The sequence below is a fragment of the Lipotes vexillifer genome, unplaced genomic scaffold (assembly GCF_000442215.2).
Source record: "Lipotes vexillifer unplaced genomic scaffold, Lipotes_vexillifer_v1.1 scaffold311, whole genome shotgun sequence".
Taxonomy (NCBI): domain Eukaryota; kingdom Metazoa; phylum Chordata; class Mammalia; order Artiodactyla; family Lipotidae; genus Lipotes; species Lipotes vexillifer.
Genome location: NW_006791012.1, coordinates 227,920 through 247,970, shown reverse-complemented (window position 1 = coordinate 247,970; position 20,051 = coordinate 227,920). Strand labels below are relative to the sequence as shown.

Here is a 20,051-nt window from a genome sequence, read left to right as displayed (position 1 = left end):
TAGCAGATGAGCCCTCCCTGCCTGCACTGTCCTCTCTCGAGTTACTGGGTTCCCATCCATGTGCTGTCCATGCCATCACACACCAACATGGTGCAATGGAGGATGTGTCTCTCCTAGAATGTCTCATTTCCAAGGGCCTCTCTTTAGGGTGGCCCTTGATGAATCCCTTCAGAATTTGGGCCGTAAATAAATAAATAACAAAAAGACACTAGCCACAGCACAGACTTAAGATTTCAGGTCTGAGGTCACATCTCTGTCACCTGCAAATTGATGCTGAGTTCTATGGAGGCCTATTCACTCTGGCCCAGCCTGCACCATAAAAATCCCTGAGAGCCAAGCGTATGAACAAGGCCTCCCAGACCTCTCTTTGGAACTGGTCTAAACCCCTTCGTGGGAACCCCCAGGCATTTCTCTCTGTTACAAATGAATAAGGGACCTGGCCTCTTTGCACTGGTCCTTTAACTGTCCATCCTTATAGCTGGGAAGGACAGAAAGTCAGCCTCCCCCATAGCACACAGAACATCCCTGGTCCCCTCACCTTAGACGCCAGGATAAACAAGGAAAGGGTACTGGAAATACAGAAACAGATGTCCACCAAAGGTCGTGCTGGAGTTTGGAGTAAATAGGACAGGACCGGGGTAGAGCGGACTGAACAGCACACGCGGGTGGAGTGGTAGGCCTCGGGGTGATCTCAGCACCGATCTGCCAAAGAAAGAGCAGAGCGCAAGCTATGCAGAGTCGTGATGTGGTGTGGTTACCTACAGTCATGAGTGGAAAAGTGACTGCATGGGAAAGGCCCAAGATAAACCTCTAACTGGGCTTAAATAAGTTATGGCTGGACCGGCCAGGGGCTCTGAAACTATGGATTTGGTCACACGCAGCTTGTCGAGGATAAGGCAGATGGAGATACCTGCACAGAGCATTCGGGGTGGAAGCATCAGATGTGACAGGCCAAGGCTTGGTTGACCAGAGGCCCGGAGAGGACCACAAAGCAGGGTCCGGCCTCCAGGGCTTGGCCCAGTGAGTCCCGGAGTTAAGTGCCCATGGCTGTCAGTCCATCCTTGACCAGTACCTGCCGTATCCCTGACCTCTATCCTCCAGCAACTTCAGGACCAGTCCCTGTCTGGTCCCATGTGCCTGAGTCCCTGTTATAGTTGCCTGGACCCCTGCTCCCGAGTCCTCTGTGATGGCGTGTGGGCTGCTATCTACTGAGAGCTCTGATGCCCATCGAGTCTTCCCCTCCGACCTTCTGAGCTTCAGCTGCTCCTGAATTTCCCATCATCTCCGGGTTCCACCTCATCATTATAACATACCTGTTACTTCCAGGAGACTTTAGACAACCCCCACCCCCAGGCACCCACCTGCTTATCTCCATCTGTTACCATCCCTGCAGACACTCTGCCAGCTAGACTGCTTTCCTCCAGGAAAATCTAGGTTCAAGGCCTGCTGCCCTCCTATGAATCACCACACTTGGCTGTCGTTGACTCCCCCGTAATAGCTCTGTACCAGCTCTGAGAAACTATAAGTACAGCCTTCTAGACCTTACAGGGCTTGTCAAGGTAGATTTTGGTCCTTCAGGTTACAAGCTCAATCTTTATCTTATAAAGAATCTTCCGTGCATGCAACAGGACTTAGATCCTTTGGGAGTTGGGATTGGAAGGAACAAAATTCCAAAATGTCATAGGCTGGGTGACTTGTAAACAACAAGCATTTATTTCTCACAGTTTTGGAGTCTGGGAAGTCCAAGATACAGGCACCAGCAAATTTGGTGTCTGGTGAGGGTCCACTTCCTTGTTCATGGACAGCTGTCTTCTCACGGTGTCCTAATAAGGTGGGAGGGACAAGGGAGCACTCTAGGGCCTCTATTCTAAGGGACTAATCTCATTACATTGGGGATTAGCTTTCAACATATGAATTTTAGGGAGACATAAACATTCTAGTCTACAGCATCACCCTACTGATGACCATTGTTAACGTTTATCCTTGAGTTCACCTAATCCATCACTCAATGAAATTTACCATATGTGACTCTCAAACCAGTGCCCATCATCCTGACCCAAACGCATTCCATGTGTATCAAGACCACGTGCCTTCTGTTTAAAATACAATCACACTGATGTTCACAACAGACTGTTTCCTCTATCTGTGATTGAGGAACTCAAGCTTCTTGCTAAGTCCTTTGCGCTAATCTTGGAGTGTCCCTGGAAGGGCCTAGGGAGTAGCTAAGAATTAGCTCACTCATCTTCTAAGCGGGGAAATCTTTTACTCTCTCTCTTTTTTTTTTTTTCTTTTTTCCTGTCTTGGCACAGCTGTTGTTATTGACCTCTGCCGACATCTCCAACGCTGCCTCTTAGGACTGGGCCGAGGGGACTGGGAACCCACAGCCTGCTGTGCTCACAGCTGAGCCATCCCCACCACCTGCCGCTCCCCCACTGACCACACGCCCTGGGCAGATGCCTCCGTCTCAGCCTCAGCAGCCAGAGGAACTTGGGCCTCTGGACTCATCTTGAAATAGGAAACTGTGTCTCTCCCGTCGCTTTGGTGTCGGTCGTTCACGCTGCTGCAACGTATGCGCTGGTTCCTTAGTGAAAAACAGGCGTTTCTCTTCTGTGGCTTCCATTGTTTCTACTTACAGTCCCCACTCACCACTCTGGGGCCTGGAGCATGAGTCCTTTGGACACTGGACTGGGGACAAATCTGAGCCCAAGTCATCACAGCGCGCTCGGCATTGCTCCTCCCGTCTAGGACTTGTTGGGTACGACCGTATCCCAGCTCCCTCTCTCCTGAGCTTTCAATCTCCCTTGGCTCTGTCCTTATCTTCCTGCAGACATGCACTGGAAGGATCATCAGAGGTCCTTGATCATGTCTACAGCCCAGCTGGGAACTGCACAAAACCCTCCCTCCAAGAAATCTCTGAGATTCTTGCAAAAATTCCACCCTTGCCCAGGAGGCCCTTCTCAGAAAGGAGGCCCAAGACAGAGGTCAAATTCCCTGCCTCCCAGTTCAGAGAAAGATGCTCCAATGACATGTTTCCTTGTAGGGGGAGTCTTGCTCCCTTCACTAGCCCCACCCCTTCCACCCTAGATGGAGGCACTCCTAACTGTCCTCATCACGCCTGCCTCTCCGCAGCCTCGGGGGAGAGCCGACTGGCCCCGAGCCCCAGGTCTGCGTGGGCTGGCTCACCAGCCGAGGCTAGTGGCTGCTCAGTGCTCATTCTCTGGCTCCCTGCCCACTCCATGCTCTCAGCTTCCCCAGGGGTCAGGAGTGGGGCCCATTATCCTGCCAGGAATGTGCTCCTTCTCTTCCTGCTGCTGCCTGGGGTAGAGAGACCGTCCCCACAGTTTAAGCTGTATCTGGGCAGTTATTCCTATGGGGCATCTTCATCGGCCTCGTCAGTTTTGGGGATGCTTTTCATCCAGGCAGTGCCCCCAGCCCTCCTCCTGGAGCTGACCTGCTGCTGATGGTGGACCCTCGTCCCTCCACAGCACTCGGCCCCTGGCCTGGCTCCGGGCATGTGGGGCTGGAGCACTAGCCTTTCAACGCCGCTCTGGGTTTCCTACAGCAAGGGCCAACTTGAGGTGTTTCCTAAGACTGCCACAGACTGGGTGGGCCTTCTTTGTATTCAGTTGTGTTCTACATTTTAAAAATATATAAACGTTTTTAGTGAGGTATAGCATACAGTAAAGCACACAGATTTTAAGTACAATGAATTTTTACATATATACACCCATATAGCCATCACCTAGATGGAGATGTAGAACATTCCCTACACCCTAGAGGGTTCCTTCATGCTACTCCCAGACATACCCTCCCCCAAGCCTCACCCCAAGGGAGTAGAAAGGGACATTGATGGAATCTGAGGAGCTCTTAGCAAAAATCAAATACACCCTGGCAAGACCCATAGAGTGAGGGCCAGCTTCAGACTGTAGAGGGCTGGTGACTACCCCAGGATTCTCCCTATTATAGCCATCAGTCGGGGCAAACAGGAGAATAAGGAGGCTCCCAAAGGTAATTAACAAGAGGACAGGATGCTTGTCCATTGACCAGGCACCATGTGCCTGAGGCCGTGCCCTGATGGGTGAGGCAAAGGTAACTTTTCAGAGGAAGGTTGAGAGGTGGGCTGCATCATTAGAGGTAGTGAGGTGTGTCACTTCACTAGGTCACATGCTACAGCATGAGCAGAAGGGACCCATGCCAGGGGACCCTTCACCAGTGGTTAAAAGGAAACAGGCTCACCACCTTACAGTGGGGTAGACCCCTAGATGGCCAAACCCCAAGAAATCCTTGATTCAGTTCCTGTATGTGTCCTGAGCCCTTCACATCAGAGTTTCTGCAACCTCACACATGGTTCCTGAGGGAGCAGCAGGGCATGGTGTCTGGACTAATAAAAGGAATAGCAGGCTAAGCAGAGCTAGACAGTGGGCTCCAAGTACCATTTATTTCTCAGTCATTCTGTGAGTGGCACGCAGCGCTGCCTTTCTACGGCACGTGTGCAGCAATGCGGTGAGCCCAGAATTTCCAAAGGAGTTGTAGGGGTAAGAGAAATAGAGGCAGTAGTGTTGGGGTGGACCCAGATCCTGGGGTATGTGTGCCAGTTGGACTAACTCCACCTCTTTCAGGTGTATTTGTAAGGAATGCTTTTTAGCTGCAAATAAAGAAAAGACAGTCACAGTGACTTAAGCAGATAGGGCTTGATCTGTATCATGTGAGTCCAGGGAAAGAAAATCCCAGCTGGTGCTGCACTAGAATGATGTAATCAGGCATCCTAGCTCTTTCTTTCTTTCCTGAACTTTCCTCTCCAGGACTGCTACCTGGTGGTCCCCAAATGGCAGGCACATCTCCTGGCATCAGCATCATGTCCACATTGAGAGGAGGACAATAGGAAAGGACAAAGGGCAGAGCTGCATGTGACACCTGAGTCAGTCCCTCTTCTTCCTGGAAGCCCCACTCAGCAGACTTCCACTTAGAGCTCACTGAGCAGAAGTGAGGATTTACGACACCTGTAGACCAATCATAGGCTAAGGAAACTGACATTACCTTCTTTTCTTAAGGGAAATGAGATTTAGCCCAGGCTTTCTTAACCTAAACGCTATTGGCATTTGGGGTCAGAAAATTCTTTGCTGTGGTGATGTCCTGTGCATTGTAGAGTGTTTAGCAGCATCCTTGACCTCTCTCTCCCCACTACATCCCAGTAGCCCCCCTTCCAGCTGTGACAATGTCTCCAAACACTGTGAAATGTCTCCAGAGGAGAAAAGAAAAGACCATACTCCAAGTGAAAAACCATTGATTTAGACCAAGCATTGCTGAAGACTTGGAACTAAAGTAAGGAATATAGCCCTAAAAATAAGGGTTTTTTAACAGCTACTTAAACAAACTGAGGTTCTGCTGGAAGGAAACAGGTGGATAGGGAATGGAAATTAAGTAGTCAGTGGATTTTTTTGCTATAGAAAATTAGGAAATTCTGATCAACAGTAGATGAGGAGGAGTGGCCAAGATGGTGGAGTAGGAAGACCCTGTGCTCACCTCTTCCTACAGGCATCCCCCAAATTAAAACTATATTTACAGAGCAACTATTGATGAGAATGACCTGAACACTAGTAGAAAAGATCTTCTACTAAAGATGTAAAGAAGGGACTACAACAAGATGGGTAGGAAGGACAGATGAGGTAGAGTCAAGACCCATACCCCAGGTAGGTGACCCACAAACAGGAGGATAATCACAATTGCAGAGCAAGTGGTCCAAACCCCACATCGGGCTCCCCAGCCTAGAGGTCCTGCCCTGGGAAGATGAGACCCCAGAATACCCAGCTTTGAGGGCCAATGGGGCTTGCATTTGGGAAAGCCTGAGGGCTGTAGGGAACAGAGACTCCGTTCTTAAAGGGTGCACACAAAATATCACACACTCCAAAACCCGGTAATTTGAAAGAAGCCTAGGTCAGATGCACTTTTTGACCTTGGAGGGGCAGGAGGCAACTGGGACTCACCCTGTGTACATAGGTGCTGCCAATAGCCACTTCTGGGAGCTTGTTGTCCCACAGGAGCATTGAAGATGGCAAACACCAGTCTCAAGTCCTCCTTCTAGCCTGTTAATGCTGGGATAAGGCCTCACTCACTAGCAGTCCAAGACTCCACAGTCCACCAGCCATGTGGGGACAGAGCCCCATCAACCAGAGGTCTAGCATAAGCCAAAGGCACCCCCACTAGCAGGCCAGCAATAGCCCTGGAGCCCCCAGGCAGCCACTGCCAGTCATGCTAGGGCCCAATTTCATCCACCAATAGATGTCAACCTCTGCACTAGGCAGGGCCTGGCATCCAACCAGTATGCGGGCAGGACCCACCTACCAGTGTGCCCACGGTAGTCAACCCCACCACAAGAGAGGGGCCCACACAGTCCATATAGAGCATGTAGCTCTGGTCACCAGAAGGGAGTGCGCTGCGAACCCCATAAGATGTCTCCTACATATCACTTCACCAATACAGGGAAACATAACCAACCGACCTAATACACAGAAGTAAAAATAGAAAATCAGGCAAGATGAGGTGACAAAGGAAAACGTTCCAAATGAAGAAATGAGATAAAACCCCAGCCGAAGAACTAAGCAAAGTGGAGATAAGCAATTCTACCTGATAAAGAGTACAAGGTAATGATCATAAAGATGCTCAATGAGTAAACAACCTAACCTACCATCTAAAGGAATAAGAAGAAGAAGAACAAACAAAGCCCAAAGTCAGCAGAAGGAAGGAAATAATAGCGATGAGAGGAAATAAAATAGAGACCAAAAAAAAACAATAGAAAACATCAATGAAAACAAGAGCCAGTTTTTTAAATAAGATTTTAAAAAATGATAAACCTTTAGCCAGGCTCATCAATGAAAAAAGAGAGAGGACCCAGATAAACAAAATACAAAAGGAAAAAGGAGAAACAACAAGCAATATCAAAAAATCATAAGAGAATACTACGAACAATTATATACCAACAAATTGGACAGCCTAGAAGAAATGGACAAATTTCTAGAAACATAACACCTTCCAAGACTGAATCAGGAAGAAATAGCCAATCTGAACAGACAAATCACCAGTAGTGAAATTGAATTTGTAATTTAAAAAACTCCCGGGAAACAAAAGCCCAGGGGTGGACAGCTTCACAGGGGAATTCTACAAAACATAAAAAGAAGAACTAATACCTAGCCTTCTCAAACTATTACAAAAATTTGAAGAGGATAGAACATTCCCAAATTCATTCTACAAGGCTACCATTTGCATTTTGATGTATTTCCTCCAAGTGTCTACATATTTTTTAATTGAAATATAATTGACCTACAACACTGTTAGTTCCAGGTGCACAAAATAGTGGTTTGATATTTCTATACATCACAAAATGATCACCATGATAAGTCTAGCTACCATCTGTCACCATACAAAGACATTACATTATAATTGACTATATTCCCCACACTATACTCTTATTTCGTAACTGAGGTTTGTACCTCTTAATCTTCCTCAATTATTTCACTCATCCGCCTTACCCCTCTCCCCTCTGGCAACTATCTTTTTGTTCTCTGTATCTATGAGTCTGTTCTGTTTTGTTATGTTTGTTCATTTGTTCTGTTTTTTGATTCCGCACATAAGTGAAATTATATATATTTGCCTTTCTCTGTATGAACTATTTCACTTAAGATAATACTCTCTAGGTCCATCCATGTTGTTGCAAATAGCAAGATTCATTCTTTCTTTAGGGCTGAGTAATATCCCATTTGTGTGTCATTTACTGTGAGGAACAAAACTTCATACAAAATAAGAACCCCATCTACAAGCCTCACCAAGATTTCTGCAAAAACACCTTTGGCACACTCATATTCTGGATCATGCCTGCTCTCTTGGGCCAGCTTTATTAGAGACATAAGCTCCTCTAGCATCCTTGATGCTTTGTTGTGGTTAGAAAATTTGATATCGAAATCAAAAAATATAGAGTGGCTAAGTAAATAAAGAACAAGATCCAACTATGCTGTCTAAAAGAGACTCACTTTAGATTTAAGGACATGCATAGGCTGAAAGTGAAGGTATGGAAAAAGATATTCAATGTAAATGAGAACGAAAAGAGAGCAGGAGTAGCTATACTTATATCAGACAAAATAGACTTTAAGTCAAAAACTGTCACAAGAGACAAAAAAGGTTGTAATATAATGACAAAGAGCTCAATTTACCAAGAAGATATAACAATTATAAATATATGTGCACTCAATGCACTAGATATAAAAAGCAAATATGGATTGATCTAAAGGGAGAAGTAGACAGCAATATAATAATACTAGGGGACTGCAATACCCCACTTTTAATAATGGGTAGATCATTCAGACAGAATATCAATAAGAAAACAGCAGGCTTAAACTACACCATAGAGCAAATGAACCAAACAGACGTATACAGAGCATTCCATCCACCAGCTGCAGAATACACATTCTCCTCAGGCGCACAGGGAACAGGATTCTATGCTATTCTATTCTCCAGGATAGATCATATGTTAGTCCACAAAACAAGTCTTAACAAATTTAAGAAGATTGAAATCATTCCAGGTATCTTTCCCAATCTTTTCCAACCACAGTGGAATAAAACTAGAAGGCAATAACAAAAGGAAAATACAAAAACTCACAAGTACATGGAAATTAAACCACACACTCTTAACCATTGGGTCAAAGAGAAGCCAAAAGAGAAACTAGAAATACCTTGAGGCAAACAAAAACAAAGACAGAACTAATATCTTCCCTCCCCAACCCTTAAGAAAGGGCTCCTTTCTGGAGAAGGTTTAATGGAGCCCCAGCTTCCTTTTAGCTTACATTTGGCCTCACTCCTTTTAGGCATGTGCCTGGCCTATTCCACCTGCTTCGTGTAATAGATATTCAGCATGACACCAGAACTGAGCAGGGTCAACTGATTTAAGGAAAGCAGAGGTAGGAAAAAGCAGAACTCAAATTTCTGTTTTGAGTTCTGCTTTTTAAATTTTCTGCTTTTAAAATGGTAATAATATTATAAAAACTAATAAAGATAACACAGTTCTAAGCAGTAAATTCCAAAGGAAGTTGCCAATCGCAACCCTTCCCCTACCCCACTCCCACCAGCCCCAGCCAGAGGAGTAAGAACGTGTACCCACATGATTCAGTGAGGCTCCTTTCCAGAGATTTTTTAATTAAAGCTAATTTGAAATTAGAACTAAGACTCCATTTCCTTTCTGATGATGACACAAGGAAGATGGGGACCTTGGGGCTCAGAGTGATGTTGGTTTTATCACCATGGAGAAAGCCAGTGTCAGATCCTGAGGCAGCTATGTAGAGAGAAAGAGAGTTTGGAGTAGAAAAAGATAGTCTGGCCACCTTCAAGCATCTAGTTCTAAATACCCAACTAAGACCAGAATATCCCTATTCTTCTATGGTGAGATGAGACAATAAATTGCAGCCACCCCCGCCAGAATTTAGCCCAGTTATTTTAACTTTCTTTACTATTGTAGTTTTGCCAGCATACCTAGCCCAGTACTAATGGGTATTAAGGAGTAGATGTATAGTGTTAGGAATAGGAGCAGTTGATGAAGACAGAAATTCTTGTTAAAGTAGTTCCTCTTTACTCTGAACTTGCACTCGCTGACTACTCCATATGATAACCAACCATACGATCTGGGAATTTGCCCACATTAAGCAATTTATCTGAAATATTAAAAATTGTTTTCCTTCTATATATTGACTTGACATTCCCAGTTAGGGCCTCACTCCTATAAAGATTTTCAGTAATGTGCATCTTTCTCTGGGTGACGTGTGTTCCTCTCTCTCTCTCTCTCCTCACTCTGGGATGAAATATATCATGATAGTGTTTACTAAGTTTGAGTCTACTGCTTTGATGAGCTAAAAGGTATGTGAATGGCTCTCAAAGCTGGGTGCTTTGTCAGAGGGCACAGTTTTCTTCACCTGAGCAGTCAAGTTGTCTGATAAGGGTATAAATAATCCATCCCCTTCACTAGGTGAAGGTCAATGCCACCTGAGCCCCTGCTCTACCTAGGCTGCCCAGTGTGTTGGTTGGACAGATGGGCAGCTGCAAAACTGAAGACTTGTACATAGCTGACCAGCCTGTATGTGACTCACATATATTACCTGGGAATTTTCACACTATGCACTTTACTTGAAATCCTGGCAATTTCTTTCCTTCTATATATTGACATAAACATTGTTTGGCTTCCCTTTGCTGCTTACAAGAAAAGAAAACACCCAGATATCTATAAATATAGTACTTATGTTTTACTACTGAATCTCAAAATTTGTTGGGACGTTGACAAAGAATTTAATTTGGCCGTTGAGTGGAAACGTGTATTTCTGTGAAAAGATGAAACCAGTGGGCTGGTGCCTTAAATGTGAAGGTCTGCACAGATGGAAATTCCCAAGATGCCCAGGAGCCCAGCCTTTGCACAGGCTTCAGCACCAGTAACATCTGAAAAGGGGAAAAAATTTTAAAGAAAGAGAATTAAGAAATTACTAGAATTCAGCAAACCAATGCCCTTTTGTAAATGTCTTGACTAGGGGGTGTACATGTAATTTCATGTTCCCCAAGATTTTAGCTATACTTGTATTGCAAAGAATAATAATATATTAGCTTAAATATACTGACAATTCCCAGAAGTGCTCTCTGGCTCAACTCGATTAATGCTATGACATTCTGCATTAATGGCATGCCTGCATGCCTTTACTTATAAGTACTAATGACCTTATGAAAAGTAAAAATATCTTAAATTTTTCTGGGCAATAGAAAGGTAATAAATGCTAATTCTTTTCTTCTTTACCTTCCACTACTCTGGGGAATTTCTCTTGTTACCTTTGCCATCTGTGATCCAGCTTTTCTTTCACTCTGTCACTCTGCCATACTTAGCAATTTTGTGTAAAAATACCAGTAATGACTGCAGTGACATATGTTACCTGCATGAATCAGTTTTTATTCCCTGTCAGCCCACTCTGCCTGCTCTTTCTTGGACCAATTTTATCTTAGATCCTGAGACTATTTTTAAACTTTTTTGAGAAATGATTGACAAGTATATCTGTATATATTTAAAGTATACAACATGATAATTTGATATACATATACATTGTAAAAGCTCAAGATAGCACATCCATCACCTTGTGTAGTTAACATATGTAACTCTTTGTGTGTGTGTGTGTGTGTGTGTGTGTGTGTGTGTGGTAAGAATGCTTAATATCTACTCTCAGCAACTTTCAAGTATGCAATATCATATTATTAACTAGAGTTACCATGCTGTACTTTAGAGAATCCAAGAGCTTTTCATTTGTCCTCATGAATCTTTTTTATTCCGTCTTCTGTCTTAAGTCACTAACTTCTCCATCAGACTATGTGTTCCTTGGAGGCAGAGTTGTTTCATTTCTGTCTCTCCCTAACATTTAGCACTATTTCCACACATGGTAGATATTTAATTCCCAAAGTAAACCAAACTGAGTCATGTTTCATGTTTATTTGTATTTCACACAGCACCTGGCAGAGTGGCTGACATATTGGAGCTGTCAGAAAATATCTGGTGAAGGAATGATTTATTGGTACTCACGTGTCTTTTCAGCCACTTCCCCTTTGTACAAGGGGATATGTTCGCAGAGCTGCCTGATGGGTGATCCAAACAGGAACCAATCCACTTCTGTGATCAGAGACTGCAGTGGGTTATACTTGACCCAGATGTATTTGTCAGAGAACATGTTGTTCAAAGCCTAGGAATAGAATGAAATAAATTGACATAATCTGGTGTAGCTTATTCTAAATTGTGACTTTTTCTCTTTTGAATTATTAAACAGGAGATGGTCAGGAATCTCAAGATATCATCTCTTTTTGACCACTTGGTCTGTAGAGAAACCTCATTATTACCAATGTTATTTTGCAGCTGGTGACAATGAAACCCAGAGAGGGTGAATCCTGTGCCCGATGAAAAGACACAAAAGGAGAAATAAACCTCAGATTCCTAGCCTCACACAGTGTTTGTTTATTCTCACTATACTGTATTTCTTTGCACCATTGTGTCATTTGATATCATCACTCATTTTTTCTGCCCATCACTATTTCTTAAAGCCTTGCTCTGAGAAGAGGATGTTTAGTCCTTTCTACAAAGACACTGGAATTTACTGTAAGTTTTTTGTATTGGGGGCTGTAGGGTGGAACTCAAGCTAAGAGATTTATTCCTGCTCTAAAATCGATAAATGTGAAGATGCTTTAAAGTGGAGGGTACCATAGCCACAATAAGGTATGATATTATGATCTCCCTTACCCTCTTCATTTCTCTATGGGCACCAGTATTTCCTGGCTCAAGAACAGGGAATACTTAGGGTTACCCCAGGCTTACCTGCCTCTCAAAGATGTACCGTTGGAGTTGGTCCAGAGCAGGGATGGCCTTATGGTTCATCTTCAAGATGTAGCAGGCTCTTCGGGAGAGCACCCTGGAGGCGATGTAGCCCTGAAGCAGCAAGAGCACAGTTACTGCCCCTCCCAGTTCCCTGGGTTCTGAGCTTGGTGAGGATGGGCCATGCGGAAAGCCTTGAGCATGCGTAGTGATATTTTCAAACTGCAGTCAATTCTATCCATTCGACTTCTTTTACATAGTCGTTTTACTTTTTCACTTGTCATTTCTATCTCTGAATCTGTGTAAACCCATGATGTGTGCCCCACTTTTCATGTTTGGGGTCTACAGTTTGGGGTTTGAAAGCTTGAGAAGAAGCTGCTCTCTGTCTCTTTCTATTGATTTTGTCCTGCCTTTTCCTCAATTTGGAGTAAATACGGTATTCTTTAGAACTGTGCTTTCCAATACGTTAGTTACCAGCCACAGGTGGCCATTTAAATTTAAATTCAAATGATTTAAAATGTACTTCCTCAGTCACACATTTCAAGTGCTGAGTAGCCACAAGTGGCTAGTAGCTTCCCTCTTGGAAAATGCAGATATAGAGCATTTCTACCATTGCAGAAAGTTCTACTGGACAGTGATGCTTTAGAAGCCCTCCTCAACATACCCACACCCACCTCACCCACCACACATACGTTTTCATTGATTCTCCCCTCCCCTCCTTTACCATCTTCTATCTTTTCTCCACCTCAGACCCAAGCCGGCTGGATAAGGATGGGTTGGAGGAAGTTGGGATTGGAAGAACAATGGAGGGTGAGGTCCTTGGAGCCAAAAGGAACCTTCTGGAATCTTCATACAGAGTGGAATTTTCTGTATATAGTTCCAAATAATTATACAGCCTACAAGAGTGCAAATATTATAAATCTTTCTAGCTCCTATTTTTCAGTTCTCACAAATTGCCAGTCCCTAAAATCCAAAAGTTGACTGAGGCTGAACCTGATGATAGTGGAAGAGGTTTTAACCAAATTCTCACCCATTCTCGTGCTATTTTTTTTTAAGATACTTTTGTGATTTCCCTGACATCTGCTTAAAAAGAATTTCAGCACAACTTCCTTGTAAAGTATATCTTTCAAAGACCCTATGCTTCAAATGTGTCGTGGAACTCCCAATACCAGTGGGGCAGAGGGAGTGAGGAGGTTTCTATAAGAAAAGGAGAAGAAAGTCACGTTCAAATGTCCAGTGCAACGGACTACAGACTGCTTATATCCACAGTGCATCGCTCTCTCCATAGGTGAAAGCAGGCTCATCACCCAGGTGGAACAAATGGAAAACAAACAAATGAATCAAGGACAGAATAAGTTTCCTGAGATTTATTGTTAATACCAGTAACTGAAACTTGGAAATAGTTTAATGTTTTTCGTTAAGATATTTTCATCCTTCCAGAAGCAGTATGATTTACTGCATATACATGGTCAAATGTGTAGAGCTGTTCTGGATTTCTGCTACTTTGTGACTGCTTGCTGCATTATTGTTCTTTGTCTGCACAATTTTTTGTATTAGAAGCCCTACTTCATTCATTCAGTCATTTGACAAACATTTTTGAGAGCCTGTGTGCCATGCCTGGCCTTGGGTTTTAGTCACTCTTCCAGGCACTTTCTGAGCCTGTAGTTAGCCAGTATGATCGTGCTTTCCACCTGAAAAGGTCAAGCGAATTTCTATGCTTCCTGTCTCATCACATTTTTTAATTAGAAATGGTTTTGTTTGATTGGTTTTTAATCAATTGCTTGATTATTTAAGGGGAAAAGCAGAAGTAAGGATATTGTGAAAGAGTTGCAAGGATAGAACCTGGAATTCAAATGCACAATAAATGGCTGCCCCTCCACCCTTTAGAAGTCCATTCTTGAAGAATATAAAATATTGCTGCTTACATGTTTATAGTCAAAAATCGTGGTAGAGGAGCATGATCCTGCGTGGATGTTAATCACGGCGGTATTCTTTTCATTGTCAATTGTTATTGTCTCCTGAATAGGGCCACCATTGTCAGTTGGGTTGATGATGTTATAAACCTAGATTGACAAAAGACATAATGTTTTTTTCATAAACTATGTGCATTGGAAAGGCAACCCTCCCTGCAAAGTAAAGCCTTCTATTGCTTCAAACAAGAGATTGAACCTTGAAACATCTCCACTGGCAACCCAGACCAAAAGCCCATGCTAAAATTAGAATGTAAAGGTCTTCCTCATAGTTCACTGCATTATATATGGGCAAAGCAATGGCATTACATGAGAAATGAAATTAACCACATTTTAAAGCAATGGGGTACGTTTTTTAAGGTATTGTGATTGGAAAGAAATAATCAACCTCATTGTTTCTGTTATTGGTTATTTCTGGAATTTCATCCCACATAGGACATGTGGACTCTCTACTGTCCTTCACATTATCTCATATCTTCTTTTTCCTCTCCCAATACCTCTAAGATATAAAGTCTATAGTGAACCAACTCACCTCATATCCATGAGATTGTGTCCCAAAGATGGCCAGTGCCACCAGAAATACCACCTGAAAAACCGACCAGTCACATCTATTCACAATAGGGCTGTCACTTAGGGTGGGAACATGAGGTGACATTGGACAAGACAAGCACAAATATCACAGAAAACATATGCTTAAGACACTGGTGGGAGGTCATGGATGGTCAACAGTCCACTTCCAAAATGTGAAACACACATTCATTCATTTGACAGGCATTTGTTGGGTTCATGCTATTTTTCAGACACAGGTTCTACCTTTGTTACCAAATTCCCAGCCCTTCCTAACAACACAACCTTCTAGAAAGCATAGTTCTTATGCCAGAAAAAAAAAAAAAAAAAAAACTTGGGGGAGGTGAGCAGTGAGGAAGGACTCATGTTACTAAGGGGAGGACCCTAGTGGTATTCACACTGGCTTTAGTATACAGGAGTCAAGTTTTGTTTTTTGGTTAAAAAAATTACTTAATTCCTTGAGATTGAGAGAGTAAGAAAGATTTAAGTGGATTCATGGGTGATAGAGATACAATAGATTCCTAAAGGCAAACTATGAAAATCCGATGCTTGGAGGCATGATTAACTTTTGAGGCTGACATCAAGGAAAACCTCCACATTCTCCTTAGTGATACCATCAGACAAGTGTTAGGCCAGCAGACCGTGAGACTGACATGGAGGCACTGCTGACATTTTGCTGCAGTTATATGAGAGACTCATCCAACATGCTGATCCCGGTTTTGTGTTCTCTCTTCTGAATATCACTGTCTGAATACCATTATGTCTGAATATCATGGTCATCGAAATTGCTGATGAAGGAGAAGGCAGATATTTTTAGGACCTGTCAGTGGGATTTTCCTACTTCCTTTTGCATCTCACCAGTAACATTTTTCTCCTGGTGACTGTGGGTAGAATGTCTAACATGGACCTATATGCAGCTGTCCAACCTGCCTACTTGCATAGGGACAACCTGGACTCCTGGACAACCTCTGACACTCCTACGTATTCTGTTTAATGGATCTAATACAGAGGTCTGAGTAGGTGGGTGAAGGGCTAGCCACCTTAGTGGTATGATTAGAGAGAGCTCAGGAAGTGTCCCCTGCCCCCAAGTAACCACTCACCCAACACCATGATTAATATACCACTGTTCCAGGTTTGTGTTTTAGGGTTAGGTATCCTCTAAAAAAATCAAGATACCTTGGGAGAGGCAACTCTTTAAGCTGACAGTCTTTAACACCTTATGGGGAGGTATTATTTTGCTTTCTCCTTCAATAGCTCAATGAGAATAAGGGATAGAGACTGGGGGAAGGAGTTCCATTCTGGATCAGAACATAGTCAACTAACCATCCATGGAGTACTGCAATGTGGATCTATGGGAGAATGGGATCAGGGCTGGGATCAGCTGGAGTGGTCATGGCAGGATTACTTTGCCATGATTGCTTGGTTAGTTGGGCCTAAGATGGGGAAATTTCAAGACTAAATCCCACATTTACTGGCCTGGGGAAATCACATTCCTCTGTGCCTCAGTCTCCTCACCTATAGAATGGGGCAGTACTACACAGCTCATAGAATTGTTTAAGTGAATGGATGAAATGATTCATGCAAATGTTTAGCATAGGGCCTAGTACACACTTGGGAAATGACGGCTGCCATTATTATTATTATTATGGTTATTATTATTTTTAAATCACCACTTCTCCTTTGTGTGTGTGTGTGGGTGTGTGTGTGTGTGTGTGTGTGTGTGTGTGTGTGTGTGTGTGTGTGTGTGTGTGTGTGTGTGTGTGTGTGTGTGTGTGTGTGTGTGTGTGTGTTACACGGGCCTCTCACTGCTGTGGCCTCTCCCGTTGCGGAGCACAGGCTCCGGACGCGCAGGCTCAGCGGCCATGGCTCACGGGCCCAGCCGCTCCGCGGCACGTGGGATCTTCCCAGACCGGGGCACGAACCCGTGTCTCCTGCATCGGCAGGCAGACTCTCAACAACTGCGCCACCAGGGAAGCCCCCTACTTCTCCTTTAGATAGTAAATACAGTTGTCCTAAAATGCCTACATTCCCTCCAAAGTTCATAATAAGGAATTATTACCAAAATATTACAAATTAAAGTTCCCTAGATATTTCCAATTTTTTTTTTGTAATTTTTTAGTAAACATCTCAAGAAACAGACAATGGACAAAGAAATATGGACAAATTAATGTTCAACATTATTCCTGCCAAAGACAGCATTAATTCAATCACAGAAGTTTACAAGCATGCAGTGTTTGTCTGAGACCCCTGAAAGCCAAGGCATATTGGATATGAGCATTCTCTGCAAGCAGCCACCATAAGGGTATAAAGAAACGTAAACAAATACTCACAAGGATTTTCATTTTGTCTGAAAGGCAGAAGCTGCTGGAGCAAGCGAGGCTGCCCATGCAACTTCTACCCTTTATATTGGCTTTAAGGTGTGGAAATCTCTTTCCAGAATGATCACTTTGGAAATAGCCATGTCCATATCATTGACACACCCCAGCAAACTCCTTTATCGGGATTGAGACCCAACCACATAACCTGATATCAGCAAAGTTCATTATTCACTAGTAAAAATTTGCCACTTGGTTACTCTGTAAATATTCCCTCTTATCTGCTCTATGTTGCATTTGAGATTTCAATGTCCACCCTTTAAAAATACTACAAGATGCTTGTTTTAAACAAACGTCTTGTCGTCGTTTATATCTAATATTCCTAAATCTCCGCTGAAGGTAAAGTCCACCCTTAAGACCTAAGTTGAGCCCTCACTCAATGCCTTTTCATCCCTGCCTTGTTTGTTGAATTCTTCCACCCAAGGGATGGATATGGGACTAGAGGCAAGGACAGTGTCTGGGGCCCTGATTTGTGGCTTTATGACTTTATTTCTCCTCCCATTTACAGTTGGTGCCAATTTCCAGAGATCCATGAGGAGCAAGGTTCAGAGTTGCTCATCATTAACTGAATTTATCATTAAACCTTGCCCAAAACTCCATCAAAACTATGACATATAATTCTCGTTACCTTGAGATGCACTGAGAAATCCTCAGATTAAAAAATAGAGAGAATAGAGCTTAATTCGAGTAAGTTTTTTAATGCCACATCAGAAATGGCTAGCTAGCATTAGGGTGGAATCATGAACTTAGAGATGGGGAAATACAAAAACAAATAGTACCTGTAAATGGCAGAATTGTTCAATATTGAAAATTATTACAGTAAGCAAAGCAATAGCATAAATGATGCTCCTGTTCTACAGCTGGAATGACGTCCAGCAGCTTTTTAAAAATAGGGCTTTCACAAACTTATGGTGACCAAAGGAGAAACATGGAGGGGAGGGATAAATTAGGCATTTGAGATTAACATATACACAACTACTGTGTGTAAAATAGATAAACAGCAAGGATCTACTGTATAGCTCAGGGAACACTGCTCAATATTCTGTAATAATCTATATGGGAAAAGAATCCGAGAAAGAATGGATATATGTATGTGTATAACTGAATCACTTTGCTGTATACCTGAAACGAACACCACATTGTAAATCAAGTATAGTCTAATATAAAATAAAAATTAAATTAAAAAAACAAAAGGCAAGTTGGAAAATATTCATATGAATCCAATTTTCATGGCAAAAAAATTTACTCTATGTGGATAAGCATAAATCAAAGGGGAAATATATATTGCTTGGGAGAATGTAAAATTGATAAAAGAAAGCAATTTGCAATATTTATAAGCTCTAAAAATGACCATTACCTGAGGAAATAATTCTACCATTAGAATCAATCAAAAAATTAATCAGAGGTGCAGTAAGTGACTTAGTGTATATGGCATTTATTTTTAAAAGTTGTATATCAATTAACTGGAAACAATTAAGTTCCCAGTGATATGCTTATGTTTACATTATGGCACATAAACATATTACTATGTTCCATTATGTATGTGATGCTTTAAAGCTCATTGTATGACATAGGAAATGTTTAAAATATGGTATGTTAAACAGTAGTACAAAGAACCTGTAACAGAACATAGAAAGAGTAGCACATAACACATGTTTACCTATAACACCAATGCTGTAAAAATATTGAATATGTATTTATGTCTCTGTGTTTAATATATATGTGTATATATGTGTCGTTCAGGGTTTTTAATATAAAAGTAGTCAATGGGGGCTTCCCTGGTGGCACAGTGGTTAAGAATCCGCCTGCCTGGGCTTCCCTGGTGGGGCAGTGGTTGAGAGTCTGCCTGCCGATGCGGGGGACACGGGTTCGTGCCCCAGTCCAGGAAGATCCCACATGCTGCGGAGTGGCTGGGCCCACGAGCCACAGCCGCTGAGCCTGCGCGTCCGGGGCCTGTGCTCCGCAGCGGGAGAGGCCACAACAGTGAGAGGCCCGCATACCGCAAAAAAAAAAAAAAGAAAAAAAAAAGAATCCACCTGCCAGTGCAGGGGACACGGGTTCGAGCCCTGGTCCAGGAAGATCCCACATGCCGCAGAGCAACTAAGCCCGTGTGCCACAACTACTGAGCCTGCGCTCTAGAGCCCACGAGCCACAAATACTGAGCCCGTCCGCCACAACTACTGAGTCCGTGTGCCACAACTACTGAGCCTGCGCTCTAGAGCCCATGAGCCACAACTACTGAGCCTGCGCTCTAGAGCCCATGAGCCACAACTACTGAAGCCCGCGCACCTAGACCCCGTGCTCTGCAACAAGAGAAGCCACCTCAGTGAGAAGCCTGCGCACCGCAACGAAGAGTAGCCCCTGCTCGCCACAACTAGAGAAAGCCCGGGCACAGCAATGAAGATCCAACGCAGCCAAAAATTAATTAATTAATTAATCAATTTAAAAAAATAGGGCTTTTAAAAAGCAGACATTTGGGCAATTTTGGGGTTACCCTACTTCACTGGAATTCCCCTACCCTGGTTATTCAGCTGGGGTGATTGTAAAATGTGCTGTCTTATTAAATCTTTCTAAGATAGCAACAGCAAGAAGGATTACAGTTTTGTAGTACATCTGCAAATTTTCTCGCATAACTGGCCCCAAAGTCCCCCAGAATCACACCTATAGATATTAGGACAGTCAGAGGTGTTATACTCTACCCTCTACTTTGTCTCCTGTCCCCAGGAGTCCTGAGTCTATAGATCTAATAATGACAATAGTTAGCCTTTA

General features: G+C 43.1%; 1 protein-coding gene across 1 annotated transcript; it reads right to left on the bottom strand.

Moving 5' to 3' along the window:
• Positions 1-10,386: 10,386 nt before the first annotated feature.
• GKN2 (gastrokine 2) lies at positions 10,387-17,253 on the bottom strand. The gene is made up of 6 exons (XM_007464080.1): positions 17,238-17,253; positions 14,873-14,926; positions 14,296-14,433; positions 12,374-12,484; positions 11,591-11,747; positions 10,387-10,470 (listed from the first exon to the last, which is right to left on the bottom strand). The coding sequence occupies exons 1-6, from the start codon at positions 17,247-17,249 to the stop codon at positions 10,388-10,390; spliced, it is 555 nt and encodes a 184-aa protein (XP_007464142.1). The 5' UTR covers positions 17,250-17,253; the 3' UTR covers position 10,387.
• Between the last annotated feature and the right edge of the window lie 2,798 nt (positions 17,254-20,051).